The sequence below is a fragment of the Numenius arquata genome, chromosome Z, assembly GCF_964106895.1.
Source record: "Numenius arquata chromosome Z, bNumArq3.hap1.1, whole genome shotgun sequence".
Lineage (NCBI taxonomy): Eukaryota > Metazoa > Chordata > Aves > Charadriiformes > Scolopacidae > Numenius > Numenius arquata.
This window is the reverse complement of record NC_133616.1, coordinates 9,279,324-9,301,910: the sequence shown is the minus strand read 5'-3', so window position 1 is coordinate 9,301,910 and position 22,587 is coordinate 9,279,324. Positions and strand designations below refer to the sequence as shown.

At 39.6% G+C, this 22,587-nt stretch overlaps 1 protein-coding gene across 1 annotated transcript in view; it reads left to right on the top strand.

The window, feature by feature from the left end:
• The window catches only part of KIAA1328 (KIAA1328 ortholog), a 178,307-nt gene that overhangs the window by 143,620 nt on the left and 12,100 nt on the right, over positions 1-22,587 (top strand). Inside the window, exons 9-10 of the mRNA XM_074166575.1 lie at positions 1,455-1,639; positions 8,617-8,725. Coding sequence (XP_074022676.1) covers positions 1,455-1,639; positions 8,617-8,725 — 294 coding nt within the window. The remainder of the gene's footprint in view (positions 1-1,454; positions 1,640-8,616; positions 8,726-22,587) is intronic.

Genomic DNA, 22,587 nt, shown 5'->3' with positions numbered 1-22,587 from the left:
TTTAAAAACACTTTGCAATATTATTACTGGCCACGCAGTTTGAAGCCCTAAAGTAAACGGAGGTTATTCAGAGATGTTTTATCCGACACTTCAGCCAGTTATTACAGGTCATGAGCCATTATATAATGTTCTGCATTAATAATACAGGAGTGATACTAATTGTCCAACAGGCGCAGTGGGCCCTATTAAACAATGGCTTATAGAGCACATTGATTTGAAACTTTTAATTTAGCTATCATGTTGTGATGAGAACATCCAATGCCTGCTTTTTCCTTAGATGTACAGTAACTTCAGTAGTGGAAGCTTTTAGGTATAAGATTCTTGTGAATCAACCTCCACAAAGCTTTTTCCCAAATAATACAGACTCAATGGCAGTCTTCAGGTTGCCTGTGTAAAATTGGTGCTTAGACAGGAAAAAAATTCGTTTAGTCTTCTGTTAGCTTAGGAAAGCTGTATGTCACTCCCATACTTGCAAGTAGAGGATTATAATCTTGGGAGGAATTGTATTCCTTCATGTGGAAAATCTGAAGATTTTTTTATGCTTTTAATTGCTTTTTATAACGGTGATGGGGCTAATGATGTATACATGTTGGGAATCCTCATTTAAAGCAGTAGTTGTTTCCCAGAGAGCAGAATTTGAAAGCAGTGAGATGGATCTCTGTGGCCTCCTGTCTTCCCAAAACATTTTGTGATTGCCTGTCTACAGAGACTGAAGTCCTGCTTGCTCCACATCACCAAAGTTGTCTCCTGGCTCTGTCTGTGCAGTGTTTGCGATCTTGTGCAGAAGTTCATCTTGAACCATACTGGTTCTGGTTAGCTGTCTCATCTCTTACTCTACTCAAACTGCTGCACTTGCTGCACCAGATACTCTCCCACCAGTTTGCTCATAGATCCTGTAACCTGCTTATAATTACTTCTGTTCATTCATCTCACCTCTTCTTGTCTTGTCTCCTCTCACACCTTTTCTTCTTGAATCAATGTATCATCAGCTTCCCTTTTGCAAACCACAACTCCATTTTTCTCTTCACACACTCTTCTCTGTCTCCCCTTTATCGTGGCAAAGTGAGCATTTTTTTTAATTACTTTTTCTTCCAACCTTGCTCCACTGTGCTGGGCAAAGTACTTTCTGTATCTTCATCCCACTTGTCCTGTCCTAACCATTCAGGAAATCCAGGTCCTAATGCTTTAGGAAATGTGCGAAATGCCACAAAACTCCAAATATAATTGTGAGAGTGCTGCCAGTTGCAGATAACCAAAGACTCCTGCTGAAGTAGGCTAGTCACTCTCCGATCCTTAGGCATCCTGCTCCTCAGACATTGTAAATGGATTCAGCAAGAGCTTAACCATCAGTATGAGGGTTATGCTTCTGGAGGGCAAGCTGGGGAGAGGGCTGTGTGCTGTGTTTAAAAGGGCTAAATGCATCATGTAACAGTGTGACCTTTCTTTCCTCCCAGTGTACCGCTGTTGAAACACGAAGATTATTTTCTGAGGACCCCACCAGTGAGCAAAACCTCCAGAACACCAGGCAGTAGTGGTGGGAGCAGTTCAGGGAGGAAAATGCTTGGTTTTGGTGCAAACGTGGAAGATGGGCGAGCCCTTCTGATGCAAACCAAAAGGGAAGGCACCAAGTCAAGGAAAGGTAAGGAGAAGCGTACTGTATTGCAGAGCCATGAGTGTGCTGATGGCATTTAGACATTTTATATAAGTGTTCAGGAGTGTATCAATAAAATGCAGAATTAGAGGGAAAGGATTGAAAGTTGCTTGAACAAGCCAAGAGAAGGAAACTACTTTCATAAAAAGCATAAAAGCCCTGTAAATAACAAGTGATCTTCTTGACTGGTACCCCTGATGGAAGAGAAAAAAATAGCCCTTTAATCTCAAAAAGCTACTTCAACAATTCTTTTTCCTTTCCCAGCAAACAGAGAGTAAGTGCAGTGGGGCTTGCTCTTGGAATGTAATCTTTTTCACGTACTTTTCCTCCCCGAGTAATGGCTCCACCATCACAACCTGATATTTTGCCACACAGGGATGTCTGTAGAGCCAAAATCTATCCTGCTCTTAGTACCTCCACTTAAGGGGCAGAGAAGCCATCTTTCTTAGGAAGAGAAAGGTTTGGGAACAAAAGCAGCCTGGATGTTTCACTGCCAAGCCTTGAAAATAATCCTTGGTTCAATTATGAGCTAGCTTTTTTTTTTATTTTAACTTGTCAGCCAGTTTGCCGTATATGTCAGCATAAAAATAAAGAAAATGGCAAAATGAGAAGAAATGTGGTACAGTTCTCAAAGGAACAAATAACTTGTGTTATTGGTTAAGACCGTACCTACATTAAAAAGCAGTCCCTGTGAAGAAACTTTCAAAAGGGTATCATCAGCCTGGACCCAAACAGTGGCTGAGGTTAATCTCTTCCAAGGCACAGCTACAAAAGTTGGAAGCCTGTAAAGGGCTTGTGTCCAAAAAAATCAATTTCTAATTTGAAACAAAATCATTTTTGACTAACAGGGGTTCAGGACCCATTACTTTTGCTGTATAGTCTGCTGACATTTCACACTTTCTGTTGTGCACAATGAATCCTAATAGTCATTTTATAACATTGCTACACCAATCAATTTAAGCAAGAGAAAGCCGTTACAATTCTGCAAAGTTTCAGGGGCAATTTTCACTGATGGTTTTCTTTTATGTTTTTTTCAGCTATCATTATTTTTTTCTTCTCTTTTCCTCTTCCTTCTCCCCCTTCCTTCTCAATACTATAGTGATGAAATTGAGATTTTTCACAGTTGGATGATGGGTTTTGTTCCTTGGATAGGGATAGTCCCCAAAAAGTAATTTATTTTCCATAGATTCAGGGGGAAAAAAATCCAACCTGACCTCTCCTTCATTCATTCATTTCATTTTGTAGTACTTAGGAGAAGTTACGAGCTGCACCTGGCTATTGCACGTAAGAACTGAGCTGCACCTATGCTGATTTAATGTTTGTAGTGGTCAGCATAGTGCCTGAAGATGGTGGGTATCTTTTGCAAACACTTATTGGGATTGCCAGCTTTGAAGATGTAGAGCTGCATGGCAAAATTTAACTTAGAAACATTGGCACTTGCTGTGATACTGGATAAAGTTCAGAGAAATGCTTTCAAGCTGTGGAACAACCTCGGGTCTATTACTGATTTGAATGGCTTGTTTATCACGAGGCAAATTACCTAGCACTAATCACCGAAGTTGAAGTCTTCTGTATTTAGTACCTTTTTAATTGGCTTCCCTCTGTTATATGTTTGGACTCCTTTAACAAGCATACACACGTACTTGTAAAGTGTTTTTTCCATCTTTAAGGATCACCGGGGCACAATGTCAAGTTTCTTAATTCTAGTTAGCTCTGGATTTAGCTGTCTCTGTCCTTGCTTCTGCTGGGTCTTCCCGTCTGTTGCTGACCTGGGATTTCTGCTTCAGGGTTTATTTATTTTTTTCTTGGGAAGCTATTACGTAGCACCTCGCAAAAGTACATTGAGGGATGCTAACATTGTTTTCTGTGGTCAAATTTATAAAAATGTGGTATTTGCCTTAGTGCATCAGAGTGCTGAGCCAGCAAGCCTGAGGGTCTGTCTCGGACAGTGGTTGGTATCTGTTGTGTCAATATGAAGTGAACCCTCTACAGCAGTGCGTTTACCTGAGCTATAGCTAAGCCACATCTTGTGGGAAAGGGGAATGAAGTCAACAAGATGACATCTTGAGGCATGAAATGATGTTATTTAGCCACATACCTTAATGTGGCCTTTGGTCAGAAAACCGCAGTGCTGGGTACTGTACACAGAAACGTATCCACTGAAAACTTCCTCACGGTCAGGTGTTAACCTATTGCTACAGAGGTTTGTTTTTCTCATGCCTTGATCTGTCTTTTCTATTTAAATTGTATATTCTTCAGGAGGGACACACTCTCCAAGCACGCCTTAGTGCAGTGCCAGTGCTGATGTGGGTCTTTTGGGCTCATGATATAGTCTCCCTGTACCACTGGGAACAGTGGGTGTATCTGGAGGATGGTGCAACTCCTGACAGTGTCCCTCCACAGCAACTTAGGCAGCTGTATCAGGTTTTGGTGTTGTCTTGTTCAACTACCTTTGCCGTCTTAGTTTTTTTTTTTTTTTTTTTTGAGAAGATAAAATGATTCATCTGGAGACCATTCCCATGGTGGAATGGTGGAAGGCTTTACCGCGCACAGGACTGCTCACTTACTGTGCGTGCAGTGAGTTTGGAAAGGGTGATTTCCTAATAAACCCACTTTTCCTTTCTCCCTGCAGATGTTCAGTAATGGGAAGAAGAGCATTGTTAACCTGGTCCCACCACCTCGTGGAGTGAAAGGGCCACCTCTGCTCTCTTCTCAGGGTAGAAGTTTACTGGATCAGCTCAGGCAATCAGCTTTTATTCTCTCACTGTTGCTTTTTTGTGTCCTATTTCTGTTTGCTTCTTAATTTTTATTCCTGTGATTTAGCAGGTGTTTGTGTCTTGTAGCCAAACTTTTTTAGTTTTACCAGCAAAACTTTAAGCAGACGAAGCAATCCTCAACTCTTAGATCTTTTCAGCAGTAAATTGTTTTTATTGGTGTCACCAGCAGCTATGTCAATTTGTACTAAAATCTAACAACTTGTCTAGTTAAAAAGCAGTGGAGTACAGAAATGTGTGTTTCTCTTCCTTTCTGCCCTGGAAAATTTTGCTTTTGGGCTGGGAAACCATACTAGATTGCATTCTGCAATATTGGGCACTTCACTTCTCTACATTTCTGTTTTCTTCCGTTTCACAGCCTTTGTGAAATATCTCTGCACTGGAACAAAGAAGGAACTATTTTTCCCTTTGTATGTCTTTGGGGGACAGAGCATCTGCATGATATTGTACAGCATGGGTAGCTTTCCTTTCCATGTGTAAAAGACACCAGAGAAGGAAAATTATTTTAGCTTATAGCTAAAATAGCTGTACTTTTCCAGAGGCTGATATTTCTCTGTAGTGTTTGTTTTTCGGTAGGTTTTCTAATATAGCTTCTTAGGGATTCAGGATCTGGAACTTCTTCCCTTGAGGGAAGACTCTTCCCTACAATCGAATAGAGCAATTAGTTAATATTAGTGAAGCACTTTGAAGATGTGAAGTACTATATAAATGTTAAGTATTATGAATATTAGTATTATTCAATTCATAAAGATTTCTTTCATGATTATCAACCTAGATTTCCCTTTGCTTACTTTCATCCCTTTACTGCTGGAACCAGCCTCAACTGTATTTCTTCATTCTTACTGTTTACACTTTCAAAATGTAGTCTGCTGTATTTCCCCACTTTCTTCATGTTTTAGTTGTCTGTTTCTCAAGCAGAAATATACAGCTATTTGAATTTTCTCAAACGAGTCTTTAATCTACTTTAAATCATTCTTAAACCAAGTTAACCAAATTGAAAATAGTATTCTTAACATTACTGTTTAGAAGACATCTATAATTGCTTTCGGATAACTTGCCTTGCAGGCTTACATCTAGTTTGTTTTTTGCTATTCGCTACTCCAGGTTCCCTCCATTGGTGTCAGGATTTAGATTACCACACCATATATGAGCCTTTTTTTTTTTTCTTTTGAGTGTGAGTGTGTCTATTCTTTTTTCATGTTTCTTGCTTCTCTAGATCATCTGCAAGGTCTCCAGTCTCATACTGTCTTCCAACACCTGCAAATCTAATTAATTTGCTGTCATTTGTATCACCCCAGTTCTCTATGACTTTTCATAAATAATTACCAGTCACTTCATAAATTCATTAACTAATTCCCTTTAGCCCCTGAAATATATATCCTTCAGACTAAAGAATTTGTACCTTTTTTTTTCTCTGATAATTTCTTTTCATCAGCTTTATATAGGCAGTATTATACATCAACATGGTCTTCATTATTTCCTACTTGCTAATATTCCTTTTCTTTATTTTTTTTCTCATAGTATATTTTATAATTATTAGTAGCTTGGCCATTTTAGGATCATTATTGATTTAGTCTTGTTTGTATATTCATAGACCTGCTTGCTCTTTGGTGTTTCTTTTCCCTCAGTCAACTTGCATGCCTTTTTCAAGATGTATTTTTAAACATTTTTTTGTTTATATATGCACTTATACAGGATTTCTTGCTACCCCTGCTTTATGTCTGTGCAGCCTAACAGCCTCAGTATATTCTTACGTAGTTCCTTTTCTTACTTTCTTTTTTTAGCTCTGGTAATATTTTCAAACTTGGGTCTTTGAACAGTCCCCTTGAGGCTGTATTGGCCACTTCTGAGTCCATATATTTTCTTTTTCTGAGAAATACATCTACTTTCCTATGAATGTAGTAGGTTGACAATGTGCCAGCCTTTTCACATGTTAGGAATTGAATGCATTCTCCCATGCTTACCAGGTTTTTATTACTTTGGTATTACTTTCTTAAAATCCAGCAGCCTCATTCCACTGTCACGTGAAATGATTTCTAAATATCTCATATTCCATCATAAAACCAAAAGTCTAAGCAAAGAGGCTTCCAGTCTTTGTATGCATACCCACTCTTCTCATCATGGATTGGCACACTATCAAGTTACCAGGGACACGCAATCAACATATATCCCCATGACATTTCTAAGCATTCTGTCACTGATAATTAACTCTTTGTTAGGTGAGATTTTTTCACTGCATGGTACTGGAGCATAATGCATTATAGCAGGGCAATAAGAACCCAATTTTTCTTGTTAACCTCCCTAGAATGCACCTTTAATACATGTGGGTTTACTATATTACTATATTGTATGCATCTGTATACATCTTAAATCAATGCAGTATTTTAAGTAATCTTAATCCCTTAAACATCTGTAAATTTTTCACTGAAACTGGAATTACAACCTTGTGTTGCTTCACGTTTCAGCATGGATGGTAGATAATGTTGCTGTTCACGGAGCTGAGAAATATTTAGGCATGACAGGATTACTTAAAGAGCTAAACACTGATTTGACTTTAGTTTTTGCTGAGACTTGTAATTTTCCCTGTACTACCTGTTTAGTTAAGTGATGTTGATTGGACAGAGATAGTTGGGCTAGATTGAAAAAGCCCAAACCCACAGGCTTTTGTGTAGTAGATCAGGTAACTCCCAATTTGCCTATTCTACTTACCTCTGACTACTGCATGCAAGTTGTCTAATGAAATCCTATCTGTAAAACCCAGTTCTCCAGCGGGTGGGTGGAAGATGGAAGATGGGTGGAAAAATGGCTGGGCCCCCAGCACCAAGGGGTTGGTATCAGTCCAGCTGACAGGCAGTTGCTAGTGGTTAACTGCCTGACATTAACAACCTGGACAGCAGGACAGGATGCACCTTCAGAAAATTTTGCAGACACCACCAACTGGGGAAGCAGTCAATATGCGGGAGGGTAGGGCCCAGTGTTCCAGGCACCTTAACAAGGGCTGGGAAAATGGTTTGACAGAGACCTGTTTTGGTTCAGCAAAGGGAAATGCCAGTTCCTTCAACTGGGATGGACCTATCTCATGTAACAGGGCCAAGTGGGTGCTCACCTAGGAAGCAGTTTTGCCAGAAAAGAGCTGGGTGACCTTCTGAACAGGAGTCAACAGTTTGCCTGTGTAATGGAGTAACCAAAACTCATACTGGGCCATAATAGCAAAAATGTGGTCGTCAGGTTGATGAAGTGACACTTACCCTCCGATAACTCTGGTGAGACTGTGTCTGTAGAGTGCTATGTCCACTTTGGGGCTCCACAGTGCAAGGAGAACGTTGGCAAACCATGGGAAGTCTAGCAGAGCCGGGGGCTGAAGCATATGACCTGCTGGGAGAGGCTGAGAAAGCTGGGCATGCTCAGCCTTAAGAAGAGAGGGTTGAGCACAGATCTTCCTGCTTTCTTCAGCGACCTAAGGAGAGGGTGTAGAGAAGAGGGAATGAGGCTGTTCTGGGGAGTCATCAGCAACAGAGCAAGAGACAACAGGAAAAAGTTACAACTTGTGGAAATTCTGATTAACTACACAGAAAACATTTTTCACTGTGAGGGTGGTTGGACACTGGAACCAGAGCAGTTGCCCAGAGAGCTTGGTTCTCTATCAGTGGAGACATTAAAAAGCGAACTGGGCAAGTGCCTTAAACCTGATCTTGTTTGCCCCTCTTTGAGTAGAAGATTGGGCTGCATGACCTCCAGACTTCACCTTTCAACATAGATTATTTTGTAATTCAGGAGTTATTGGGGAAGAAGGAAAGGGTTTAACAGTTCTATTTTCTTGGAAGGAAAATACTGTTACAGTGATATTTACAGTTGCAAAACTAACATCTTGTAGCACGTCATGAAAACCGCATCTGTGAAACAAGCTGAATCCCGTGGACCACTGTAAGAAATGATAACGGTGCAAGTCTGTCAAGCTTTGGGCAGTGAGGTGGAGGCTGTAGAGTGTGACTTGTTCTACAGATTTGATTCTGTGTGATCCTGAAATGCATGCTGTGCTCAGTACTGTCAACTGCCGAGTTCTTTGATTGCCATCTCGCTCTGTGGCACTCCAAAAACGTTGCAACTTTTAGTCCCAGTGTTCTATAATAACGCAGAATCACAAAACTTACTAGCCCCTGATGTCTGGCTTGTCTTCACTTTATTCCACAGGGACAGCCTCCGGACCTAGGAAGAATGCAGCCAAATCTCCTGTGCTGGTCGGCAGCGGCAAAGAGCTTGCAGCTGCAGTCACATCACCAATCCGGCGTGACACTTCACGGTAAGGCACTAGGTTATCTCTGGTTTAAGATTCTGCAAACACAACCATCAAATTCTCCTAGATGCAGGGAAGTGGCTGAATTTCTATGATATTTCATGTTAGCACGAGCTGGATAATATAAACTAAAAACTGCCGTATCCTTTTGACATTTATAGTAAGCCTTAACTTGCTTGTTAGAATAAGAAAAGCAGGAATATGCCAAGTTCTAACATTTTAATTTTACTTAGATTTTAAACAGAAAGCATTTTATGTTCCAAGTCCTGACACATTAAATACATTTGTAAATAATGTGAATGGATGGCATTAACCCCTGTTAGGCTTTAAATCCACTTGAAGATTTTAATCCTTCTGTGTTCTCCCCCACCCCCATACATTATCAAATGGCATTTCTTTTAAAACGTTTTGTACTGGAGTTATTTTATGTTTAATGACAAGCAACAAAATCACATTAAGTCAGCAATTCCTGATTATACTATATATCTGCACTAAATGCACTGGAAAAGGAGCATTATCACTTCTGCTCCAATGAAGAAAGAGAAAGCAGCATCATTGTTACACTTAGGAGTCTAAAAACAACTTGCCTTCTTTAGGCAGGATTATAATTCTAGCTGTAAGTACCTAGAAAAACAGCATACTTGCTTTTCTTTATCATATCCCAGATTTTCTCATAATAAAATCTTTAGTTAAGCAACAAAGTAGATGCAGACTGAAGTATGAATTTGCTGTGTTTTGCACCACTGGTTAGATGACTTTGTGCAGTGGGATGACAAGAATGTACGACCGTTCATAAGAAGAGTTAAATGTTTCTTGGAGAAGGAGAGGGCTTGAGTCAGATTTAATCTTCTCTTGGCCCAGTGGACTAGGAAAATGTATGCTTGATATCATCCCTGTATTCTTGGCAGCAGCTGGCAGTTTATTTCTATCTTCTGAGAGAACTTGCGATATATAATAGGTGAAAAACCACTATCAATATTGACAAATTTGTACTTACTCGCTATGGAAACACTTTTTTTTTTTTTTTTTTTCTGAAGGAAGGGATGATAATTCTAGGAGGATTTGAGAACTGAGATAGATTGGACTCTGTTTCCCACAAGTAACTATATGTTTAAACAAGCAGAAACCACAAGATTGCCTAAGCATTTCTCTTAGAAGCAAGGGTTACCTTTGCGAGCCGGTAATATCAGATAAAGAGTGTGTAAAGATACTGCTTGATACCGTCTAATAGTGATAAGTTGAGATTCTGTTGAAGCACTGAGGAGTAGATATAATTATTCACATCATACAACAACTGCTCAGAAAAAGGAGTTTTATTCAACAGGATTGATGGCCCATTCTTCTCCACAGAGGGGAGTAAAATATTTGTTGAAATATGCTGTTAGAAATCATATCACATAAAGTAATCAGGAAAAGGAGTCTGATTAGCTGTCAGCCTTAAAGGTTTATTTTACCAGTTGATGTGGAATTTTGAAAAACCCTGCATTTCTGGGGTGCTCTCTCCCGTGCTTCCTCTCTTTCTTTCCCTCCATCGGCACTGTAAGTATAATTGACCAGGTTAAGCAGCCATGTTGTGCTTTCCCTTACTCATGGCCTTCTCTAATTGAAAATGGTAAATGGACAAGTATTTCTATGGGGACCCAAAGCCAATCTTATCCTTCATCAAAAAACCTGCTTGGGCAGCAGGTCAGTCTCAATTTATCACTGAATGGTTATAAGCTTAGACTGCAGGTTTAACTAACTAAATTAATCAATATTGAGAATTATTGCTGCTTTTGTGCCACTAAAGTTAGGGTTTGTCAGCATGTTCGTTATAATCTGTGATTTGGGAGGGGGTTAACAGCTTAACCGCAACAGTTGGCATGGTCCTGAAACTTGCAGCACGATGCCCTAGCCTGAGAGCAAATTTATTTATTCGGCAGTACGTGTAAACCTAATTACTTTTGACTTTTTAAATTTATAGGACTAGATTCAACTCGTGTTTGTGCCAGCTTTAACTAGCACAAACCCTGGCACCCGGCAGTAGCAGCAGCGGAAAGGCTGCCAGGGAGAAGGTGTTGGAAAGCGACAGAAGCTCCCTGCCAGCGCCGAGGCACCGGGGTGCTAGCGCAGCTTCTGGGGAGGGCTGGCTGGATAAAGCAAGCATGGCAGGTAGGAGATGCCTTGGCTTAATAGTCCGTCTTGGCAGGGCTCAGCTGGAGGCTTCAGTGAGTTACAGCTACCTCCTGCTTGAGGAAGGATTGCTGCAAGTCCTACTGTCTTCTCTCTCTCGGAATGAATGATGCCTGGAATGAGAAATAAGTGTCCCTAGAAGGTAGAGGTGTGTGCTTTGAGACCCTTAGTGCTAGACCTGTAGAAGGACCAGACTGGCAGAATGAATGTGCACAAGGTGGTTTCATTGATATCTCTGAAACAAAAATAGCATTTCTTTACCTGGCATCCTGAGTTGGGCTAACAGTGGGCTAATGGTTCGCCCATCGTGCTTCTTTGCAGGCCTATTGCTGCTCTTCATCACATTGAGATGTGCTGGGCAGTTGGGTAAATAGTTTCGTTTTTAAAATGTCCCTAAACACAAATTTACACAATACAATCTGTTTATAAGAACTCCATCAGGCCACTGTAGTCTAACAGATAATAATATAGCTCAAATATAGTTCTTAAATACTGTTCTTAAATTCGCTTCTTAGATTCCCAAAGTGAAAAATGTGAAAAAACAAGCATTGCATGTTTGGTTATCCAGTGTTCTTAAGCCAAGTGCCTACACCTGCATGAGCCCCTTGGAATTATGTTCACAGCAGGTCTGGAAAGCTTTTCTACTCCAAGTGCTTATTTATCTAGACCAAAGCCCATGTATTTGGAGAAACAATCACAGCCAAGGTTGGGAATGGGCAAATTTGGAAGAGGAAGTTTGTTCCTTACCCCTAAAGCATAGTTCCTCTGACAGTCTTAAACATTACCTTTGTGGTGACCGGGGACATCTTTTTCATAACTGTTGTTTTGATAGAAGAAAGACTCTGGTGTTTGGCTGTGAGCTGGAAGGGAGCTGGAAAGGGGAGGCAGTGGAATTTGTATGCTTTCATTCAGTAATGAAAAAGTTTTTACATAAACTAGGTCTTACCTGAGGTATAATCAGGTACTGATTTCAGCAAAACAAGTGTTATGTTGCAAAACAGAAATGAAACTGCTCTAAATCAAAGTATTCCTTTTTTAAAAAAAAAAAAAAAAAAAAAAGTGTTGTAAATTGTACCTTGTGAAAGACCATTTAATTTGATTACACCCCTGGTGCAATCGTCAGGCTCTCCCCATGCAGAAACAGTTGCAGTGTCGAGTTTGGCACAGTAAGTCCTATAACACTGCAGATAATCAAGCACTTAAAAAGACACAGGCAAAGGTTGTTCTGCTCACCATGGAAACAGATAATTCTCCTGTAACATTTTTCACTTTGGGCATCTAAGAAGTGAATTTAAGAACAGTTAGGTAAATTAAGGGATTGAGTGATAGCCTGGGATTTCAGCATTAAGCCTGTGTTTTCTTGTTGCAGTAAAATCAGAGCTTTAACGCTAGCTGAACGCGTTGTCTTGGAGTGAAGTTTCTTGTGGCCATTAAAATAAGTGATTTAGAAGTTCCTGCAATACGAATACTATGTTTGAGCTATATTATTATCTGTTAGACTACAGTGGCCTGATGGAGTTCTTATAAACAGATTGTATTGTGTAAATTTGTGTTTAGGGACATTTTAAAAACGAAACTATTTACCCAATTGCCCAGCACATCTCAGGTGAATGTGTATTCAGGGACTTTTAAGCAAATTAATATCTGATGTAAAATATAATGTGCAGAGTTGTATACTTAATAATGCACACTGGAATAGTCTAGAGTAGGTCTGTTATGCTGAGTGCTAGGAAATACGACAGTGATGAGATTTAAGCTTTTGCCTTACTTGGGCGGTGGTTGCCTTTCAGGTCTGTGCGTGTTGGATGCTTAAGTACGGTTCTGCTCTTAAGACGACAGTATGAAGTTCCTTCTCTTGTAGAGTCTAAGCAAGCACTGCCAAAGAAATAGATGGTTTTATTTTTTTTTTCACCCCGCTTAGGATCAGACACCATTCAAGTTGCAAAAGGAGGACAGGGAAGGAGAAAAAACTTTCATTCCAGATCTAACTTAAGAACACTTAAAGGGATTAAAAGCGTGTTTGGAGCAGGGTGGTGAGTTAGGTGCTGAAGGTGGTAGGAGATGCAAGTTTTGCCTACTCCCCGAGAAAGCCAGCAGCACAAAAAGTCCAATATAGTTCCATATGCAAGTGATAAAACCAGACGTTGGCAAATTAATCTCTCTTATTCACAGTGTAGGCTGTTAATTGTTCTCTCTGCTGGCTGTCGATATAATGTGAAATTTTCATTCCCCATTCAAGATGGAAAAAGTTGTGGCTGAAAATGTTAACATTTGCATTTTTATTTGTTGATTTATTTAAAGGACAGCCTCTCTTACAGCAATCCATCACTCAGTGACACCCCAAATATGAATAATGTATTGTAGACTTGCGGTTACAATGTGTAATAAGTGCCAGAGACAGTAGAAGAATGTTAACTATGTTGCAAATGTAATATTTATCGACTCATAGTTTATTGCTTTCGAGGTTCAATAATACTGACCATAGGACATTAATATCACTTATCTTGATTTTAGTTGGGCACCTCTGTATGTAGAAATAACCCATCTATCTCATACTTACAAAATAAATGTGAATTTTACAGTGCTTTGTAAGAAGTGCATTATAGGTTTCTTTGCTTAGTGCTCACAATTCTCCTTTTCTGCCTTCTCATTTACTTATATATGACATTGATCCCACGGTAATTGCCTGACCCAGATGGTGAGCACCTCAGCACTCTTGTAGAGACTTTATTTACTGGCTGCATTATGATCTTGTGCCTCTGATGGTGTTTGGACCAGGTCTCTCTTCCTGTTAAAGACCAGTATGAAAAGAGAGCGTTAGATGGTTTCCTAGTGCTTCTGTCTGAAAAGACGATGGCTGAGAGGCTAAAACAGAGATAACTTCTCTTTCTGGAAAGACATGCATAGCAAATCTAAATCATCTCTCTTTTAGAGGATTGTGGCTATCAGAAATAGAAGTGTTTAATTAGGTCAACGGTTGTTATTATAGACTTGCCATTTATTTTACAGAGGAATTTTTAATCAATGAATAGAAATACATTGGATCAATTTTGGAAGATACGGATTTAAAATTCAGTGTTTTTGAGAACCAAAGTTTTCTTGACACTCTATGTAAGAAAAAAAATTGCAATAAGGCTATGCTGCAGTAGCAAACCCATCAGCAGTAATCATTCCTATCTTCAGCACTTGCTGCAGAGTTTTGCTTCAGAAATGGACACAGACTGGGCAAACGCTACTCCTTACCTAAGCTGCTCGGTTATGACCACTTAAAGCTTTGAAATCTCAGGGGTGAAAAGCAGATGCGAACCCAGGACTGGGATCAAAACCAAATTTAACAGTGGGAGTTTTCAAGCCTGTGTTGAAATCAGATTTCACCGGTGCAGCCTGGCTCTGGGGAAACTTGGAATTGGGTTCAGCCATGAAAATGATAAGCCTTGATTCTGTTTGGTGTTGTATACATCAAGTAAATTTTGAAATGACATTCCATATTTACATCTGAGCTTATCAAATTTAACACGTCATCAGCTTCTTTTTCTCTACTGTGTGTAACAGGAACACCTATTTGTGTCAAAGCAGCCAACCTAATAGCTGCTTTGCGATAACAGTTTTGGTGTGTCCATTGCTGACAATGAAAATCATATTGGGAAATTCTGACTTGCAGTGCAAAAGGATTAATGTTAATTAGCAACTGTTGGCTGTAATTGTCACCCTCATTAAAATGCAGAATTATGTATTTCTTAGTTATAAATAACCTTTCTAATTGTACTTGATGTATGCCAGTTTAATCAAAAAGTACACTTGCAAACAGGCAGATATTTGCATTAATCTAGCACTGGATCTTTGAGTCTTTTTTGATCGTCTTTTATTCCAAAGTTGACTAGTTGGGGGAGGTCTATTACAGCTACATATCCTTTACACTTTTTTTTTTTTTTTTCCCCCCTAGCTCTGTGGATCTGACAGGATTTTGTATTAAAATGAGGGAAACATCCTCTGGGAATGTTCAGTGCAATAGAAAATGTGTCAGTTTTGAAGTAGTTGGCAAGGTTTCCATCATTCAGTGGTATGACAATAACTTGATTGTAGTTTGAAAGTAATAATAAGCAAAGGAAAATAGAGTACAAATCATATTATGAAACTGACTTAACTCTTTAAGTCTGCTTCTTATTATCATTTTCATTGTTATCTTAATTACTTTTTTCACATTTTTTTCCCCCTGTGCTTTTGCAGATTTCAAATACCATGTTACGTTTTAAGTGAATGTTTGTTCACTGGATGTGATTCCTGTTTGCACTTATCACAGCAGTGAAGACTTAATATCAAAATATTTTTCTGAAAAAATATTTTTTTGAAAAAATATTTTCAGGTTTCTTCTGTGCGTTTCTTTACTCCTTTGTCAAAAAAACTGATTTGACTGTCTTTTCTTCCTCCACTGATATTCTGAGTGCTCTGTCACAGTTTTTACATTTTCTTGGTTACTGTGATGGCAATTTCTACAGAACTTGGCAAATTAGGACCGGTCTTGGTTCCTCTCTTTGTGGTTCTCTAAGGAACTGCATGGTTCTCTTCCTAGTGCTGTAATCACTGCTCTGCTCCTTCTCCAGATGAGATGGGAGGAATTGAGTAATTATACGTACAGAATAATCATGTTACTTTCAGAAGACATTGTCCCAAAATATGGCTTTGTCAAACTTCCCCTTTGTTGCTTGTATGTTAATGTATTCCCTTTTTCCTGTCTCCTTCACCTGCCTGGACTTTTCAGGCTGTAAACTCTTCAGGGCAGGATCCTGGCACCGTGCATCTCCGTGCTTGGTTGGTCCATGTAATAACGATGATTAACTGTGGTGCTAGTACAGTTAGGGTGGAATTCATCATGCTTATCTCGAGACAACTGAGCTAGTTATCCTCAGCTCCCTTTATGGTCGATGACTTATTTTAGGATCAGCTAAATCACCTTTTGGTGATACCCGTCTTCCCGTGGACTGTAAAATAAGCCTGGAGTAACATGCACTGACATCCTATCCCTCTTGTAGCTGAATGTGTGGAACTAAAAATAAGTTGTTTGTCATTCATATTTTCATTATGGATTGGAGGCAAGCACAGGGTTAACCGATGTGCTGCATGGTCAGTGCCTTGATTATTTACAGAGTTTTAAATGTTTGTAAGTCAAAGGGGTAGGAGAGGGAGTGGATATATGTGATTGTGAACATATAGCGCCTTCTTCGGTGGAATGTGAGTTTGAGATGTGGTAACATGTTCAGTAAAAATTGTGGTGATGGAAAGCTGGGAAGGATGGAAGTTGTCACTGCTTTAGGAAGTCCTTTTTGGAAGTGACACAAAGTGATGACAGCCCATAACTTGAATGTGGGTAACCAGGATACTGCAGTGTTTCTGAGGTTTCAGCTGGGCCCTGCGCCTGTCATTTCCCACCTCTGCTGGTCAAATGTTTTGTGCATCAGGAGGCAGTCTTAGCAGACAGACACAGTTCTATCTTCTCAATTATTTCCAGCTGATGAATTGCCTACTTACAAAAGAAATCCTTGCCTCTCTGTCACTTAAGGACATTAACTAGTGCTTTACACTATTTGATTTGCCCCATTTCGAGTTATATATGTACTTTTTTTTTTTTCCTTCTTGATATTCTAATTTACTGCCTCAATAAAGACCTCCAGCTTTTGTTTTTACTACTATGAATAGCACAGAATCAGCAGCGAATGCCATCTCGTTATTTGTCCTTTCTCTAGGCCACTTATGAATGCATTAAAGAGTTCAGGCCCTCACAGATTTCTGTGGGGCTCTGCTGGTGACCTCCCTGGCCACTTTATAGCAGACCAATTTTAATATTTTCTCTTTACTTCCTGTATTTTTACCAGTTATCTATCCATTAATGGATTTTCCTCTTAGTTTATGGCAACTTTTAAGTCTTTGGTGATAGGTCTGCTGGAAAGCATTTGGAACTCCAGATAGACTATATAAACTGTATTTTCCTTTTTCAGATATGTAACAACTCTACAAATCTACTAGAAGTCCCCAGTGAGTTACTACTTAATATAAAGACTCTTCACCAATATGTCAAGTTTATCAATTCTTAATTATAATTTCTATCAATCTGCTTGTTCTAAGCATCAGACTTCTTCATTTGTAGGTTTCTGCATCACTGCAGATCCCTTTAGAAGACCCCTACATTTGCCAACTTTCAGTGCCCAAGAACCGAGGCAGTTTTAGGTAATTAGTTGCATGCTACAGTTCATAGTTCAGCTATTTCATACTTGAACTCCTTCAGAAGTTTGAGCAAGTACCAGTTGATCCCAGCAATTTATTATTGTTCATTCTGTTGATTTGTTCTGTAATGTATTTATATGACACTTCATATAACTTCAGACAGGTCTCCCACCGTGGCTTCCACAGGTCCTCTGCAGCTTATCTCCTCTTGGCTTTCATAGATACTCAAATTTCCTATTTTTGATACATTTAAATTGTTATTTGTTATTAGACCTTATGCTTTAAACAGGGTGACCCTTAATCTTTGGCTGTGATTTATTGTGGGGTTTGGTTTTGGTGAGGTTTTTTGTTTTGGTTTTTTGTTCAGTGATTTTTGTTTTGGTTTTGTTTTTTTTTTTTTTTCCTTGATCTATCAGTTTGTTATTTGCTTTTTGCTTTATTTGTGTCTGACTGGACATAGCAGTCTGCTTGATTGTTCCACTTAACTGGTATGACTCTAATCTTTCTCACGTTTTTCTCCATTGGTTGTATGTCCTTTTTTGGAGCCCTAGTAGAGCTATTAGACAAATATGTGCCATTTACAAATATTTTTACCCTTTTAACTGCCCTTTTAAATTTGTTTCTAAGAAAGTGTCTCGTTTTTATATTGTTTCCACTTCTGAGGTGAAAGACTGCTGTAGCGAATTTTTGCTCCATAGACATGTTGAATCTCAGTACGTAATGTGTGTTGTTACACACACTGATGTTGGTCATCACATCTGAGCGGTGCAGTGGACTCCTCCCAGATGTGAGGGAGATTTTGTGGAACACCACAACACAACAGACTAGGAGTCTTCAGCTTGGAAAAGAGGTAGCTAAGTTTAGAATACTATTAAAAGTTCATAAAATCAGAAGTGACGTGCAGAGGGTGAACAGAGAACAATTCTTTTTCTTGTCTACTGGAGAAACTGATGGCCATCAGAAGAATTTTGAGATGGCACACTCGGAGTGTGCAACATAGAGAACAGAGGTCCAGTTATCTCATGTCCTGACGTCATGTCGTTATTGTGTTCATGAGTCCACATGCTCCAAGGTTTTCATTGTAGTTTTCTCTAACTGACACATCTTTTTAGATACTGTTATCCATAATATATGGATTATAACAATGATTTTTAAATAGCTATATGTTAATCTTTTAATGTCCTTGTTAAGACATTTCTGATGTGGAAAAACCCAATATCTGGGTTTAAGTCTCAATCTTATAATGTTACATATCTGGAATTGGTTCAATAGGATGTTATAACAGAAGATCCAGGCCCTGATTTTTCCTAGGTAGGGTAAGGAAATAACCGAAGTATCTTCCACATTTTGGTAGGGAAAGTCATGGCAGTATTTCAGTGTAAAGACTTTTGAACTGTTAAATATATTTTTGTTTTGTAGGCTCTCCAACATTACTTTTGGGAACCCTGAATCATGTAACATGCCTTCTAGTTTTCTGATACGGATACAAATTCGAAGGAAACTAGGAGTTGGTGGTGTAGTCCCTGGTTACAGATCTTTGTTCAAGCTGAGTGCACCAATTTTTACTGCAGGTGTCCCTTTTCTTCTCTTCCGACACCAGATTTTCTTTTCAAAAACACGTTATGGAACACTGTTAAGTTTGACTTTGTGATGGGCTGTGTATAGAGCACTAAAATTGTCTCCTCAACATTTAGATAATCTTAAAGGAAAACAGTATCTTAGGGGGGTTTTCATCATTTATTTAATTGTAGATACTGATATGTTTCACACGGCTTCTCGCTCCCAGGTAATTCGGGGCCACGTGATAATTTTGATCCGTTTTGTGTTATTTATGAGGGGGTACTTCATTTGTTGCCCTTCTTGGGGGGGGGTGGGGGCGGGGGTGGAGAGAGAAAGCTAGATTATTTCTTTTAATCTGAATGTGTTGGGAGGGAAATAATTTGAAAACATAATGAAAGATTAAGCCTTTTATTGAAAATAATGTGTCTTTGTTTTTTGCTCGGTACAAAGGTTGCTCTGTCTGCTTTAATAGAGATGCTTTAAGTGTTGGTTTTCTCCTTTGGTTCTTTCCACCCCTAAATTTTAAGGGATTTTGTTTTGATGGAGAACTGGAGCTGGAGAACATAGTGAAAAAATTGCTTTTAAAGTTCTTTTTTTCTGTAAAAAACAAAGAAATTCCAGAGTACTAATATATAATTTATGTATTTAAAATCTTTTAAAGGAGATTCTCAAAGCCTCTAATGCCATTGTACTTTTAACTTCCATTTTTGCTTCATCTGCATTGAATCATCTTTTACTACTTAAAACAGAAATTGGGTTTATTGAAACATTTCAGTTCTGATTATTTTTTAATAAAGATGAAGAAGTCTAACCTAATGAAATCACTGGAATGAAATGAGAAAAATTTAGAAAAATTAATAAGCTGAATACTTGAAGATTTTATTAAGTCACATTTGGGTGTATGTTTCTCGTGTGTACCGTCTTGGATCAGTAGGGTGAGAAACATGCCTTGTAAGGAACGACCTTTGCACTGTTAGACTGACTTTCTCTCTTAAGTTTCCAGAAGGGTTGCTGGAAAGCAGTAGCACTTGTGTGTGTAACTTCTGTGCCTGTGACCATGAAATTGTGGTTTAAGAGGAGCAGTAGTACTGAATCCAGGTTTCCTCCCCCCCATAGTTCAGACCTATAAATATATTTTGTAGAGTCTGTCAGGTATCTGTGAAACATCATCATGTACGAGCAGCTTTATAATTTACAGCTTTGCAGGCTTTTTCATACTCTTAGAAATAAAATGCTTCCTGCAGATTATCTGCTAATTTCGGTGTTGCACTGTGTAGGTATATTTGTAGTATAAAGGGTGCTGTTTGTAACTTGCTTTGCAAGTCTTGAATCTGACATGGCATGTTCTTGTAATTGTGTCTGTGACCTGTTCGTGGATCTGCCGGGAATTTTTCAAGCTCCGCTGTTGTTCTGATGACCTTGTCCTTGCAGAGGAGCCTGCGTTGTCCCAGCACTGCCTTCCCTTTTCACTGTAGCAGCTGAAAAGCAATTCCTGGAAGGACTTTAACAGTGCTCCAGCTGCTGCTCATCCCAGCTTCTGCTTGACTCTGTTAATTGCTCTGTGCATCCCTGGTCTTATCCATATGCTTGGAATTTGGAACCTGCATATCCACCTCGTTTGTAGGCAACGAACTGACTTAAGGCAGGAGTTGTCTTCCCTCTCGCCCTTCCTTGCTGAGTTCAAATCTCCTTCTATCTTCTTTTTCCTATCTCCTAATGGCTTCTCAGCTCCTAGATTTCTAGCTGTGAAAGAAAAGTGTGCTTTCTTAACTCAGCCTGCAGTGACAGCCAGATACTACTGTGATGAGCACCTTAAAGAAAGTCTAGATCACTAGAATGTATAGGCCTATTATAATTATCAGTACAATTTTCTTGCTTTCACTCCTTCTGTTTTGTTATGAACTTTTTAGCAGCGGACCATTTCTACCGGTGCACAAACCGTAACATCACATGACATTGACTTTACTCAAACCAGAAGATTTTTGTGCCAAGGTTGTAACATTGTATCATTACTTCATTGTATCTGTGTGAAAATTTTAATTTCACGCCCTGCGGACTTCACTGTCTCTGTGCACTCTGCTCGTGTTGTTGCATAGAAGGGTAAGTCCCTGGGTCACATTCATTTTGTAGTGTGTTGGTTTTTTTTTTTTTTTTAAGTAAGAATTTTGTTTCCTTTGAGAGGTCTTGCTGTAAAGTTAGCTAGGGATTTCTGCCAGAAAAATATTTGCGAGCTTAAAGTGAGGATACCAAAAATATTTTACTAACTTTCTTAAAGTGTGTATATGACCTTCTTATTCAAAAAGAAAAAATGGGGGGGGGGGGGGGGGTGCTACACTATGATGTATTTCTACATTAATAGATGCAAGTAATTGGGTAAAGTATGTGGGAAAGGGGGGGAAAACCCCTGTTTAAGTAAGTCATCAGGTTTCCCATACATCCAGTCTAGTTTTAATGAGTTGCAAACCTTTCTGTGCAAGAGCCCTTGGTTAAAGTTTAGACTGATTTATGAGGCTTCCTGGTTTGCAGGCGTGGTCGTTCCAGGCTTCCCTGGTTGCACCATGCCTGTACTGCATGGGTAAGTCAGAGTCCAGTCCTTGCTAGTCAGTCCTTTTGTCATATGCTGTCTGTGAAGTTTAATGTGTTTATGAAGCAAAATACCCCAGTATGAGGTCACAGAATAGCTGAGGTTGGAAGGCACCTGTGCAGATCATCTACTTCAAGCTCCTGTTTAGAGCAGGCTACTCAGGACTGTGTCTCTCAGTAGTGACTGTGGCTGTCTTGGAGATTTGAATATCTCCAAGGATGGAGATTCCACAAAGTGGAGAACCACTTTGGACAACCTGTGCCAGTGTTCAACCACCTGCATAGTAAGAATGCTTTTTTTACCTCCATTTGAATGGAATTTCTTGTATTTCAGTTTGTCCGTGTTACCTCCTGTCTTTTCACTGGGTACAACCAAGAAGAGCTTGACTCCCATCTCCTTTCTACCTATCAAGTATTTATACACATTTATAAGATCACCCTGAGCCACCTTTGCTCCAGGCTGAACAGTCCCAGCTCTTTCAAATTTTCCGTTCTTGTCAGATACTTCAATTCCTTAATCACCTTTGTTGCCTTTCACTGGACTTACTTGAGGGTGTCCATGTCTGTTGTTCTGGAGAGTCCAGCACTAGACACAGCACTCCAGCTGTGTCCCACCAGGACTGAGTCAAGAGGAAGGATAACCTCCTTGGACCTGCTGGTAGTGATGGGCTTTGTTGGCTTATGTTCAGTTGTTCATCTACCAGGACAGGGAGTGTCCAGGTCCTTCTCTGCTAAGCTGCTTTACAGCCAGTCAAACCTGGCGTGTGCTGGTGCCTGGGGTTATTCCTCCCAAGTACAGGACTTCAGATTTCCCCTTGTTGAATGTTGTGAGATTCTTGTGGGCCCATTTCTCTTGCCTGTTGAGGTCTCTCTTTGTACACTTTCTGCCCCCCCCCCCCCCAGCCTGGAATATATTCAGAAGAATATGAGAATGAGTGACTTAGCATCAGTTTCTTGAGCCGTTAAATGTCCTGCCGTTATTCCGTAGCGCATCAATGACCTTATGTAGTTTCTGACAGAAATGTGGACTGTCCGCAGGTGTATGGTTATCGAAAAAGTAATCCTGCAGAGCCCGAGATCATCTTTGCTAGTTACTGCTGGGAATGAACAAACTAAAATTTCACTCCCCTGCCCATACTGTTCAGCAACTGAAAGTAGGTAATTTATCTCAGCGGGACACCTACCACCTGTGTGAAGTTTTTGAAAGAGGTTGTTAGCGTGTGATGACTACAGCCAAGGGACACCAGGGCCTGAGCGCCTTCTACTCCGTGCTTTACTGCTGTTTTTTTTCTGTAGGGTGCCTTCTACCTTGGTACTTGCACAGTGTCAAGCCT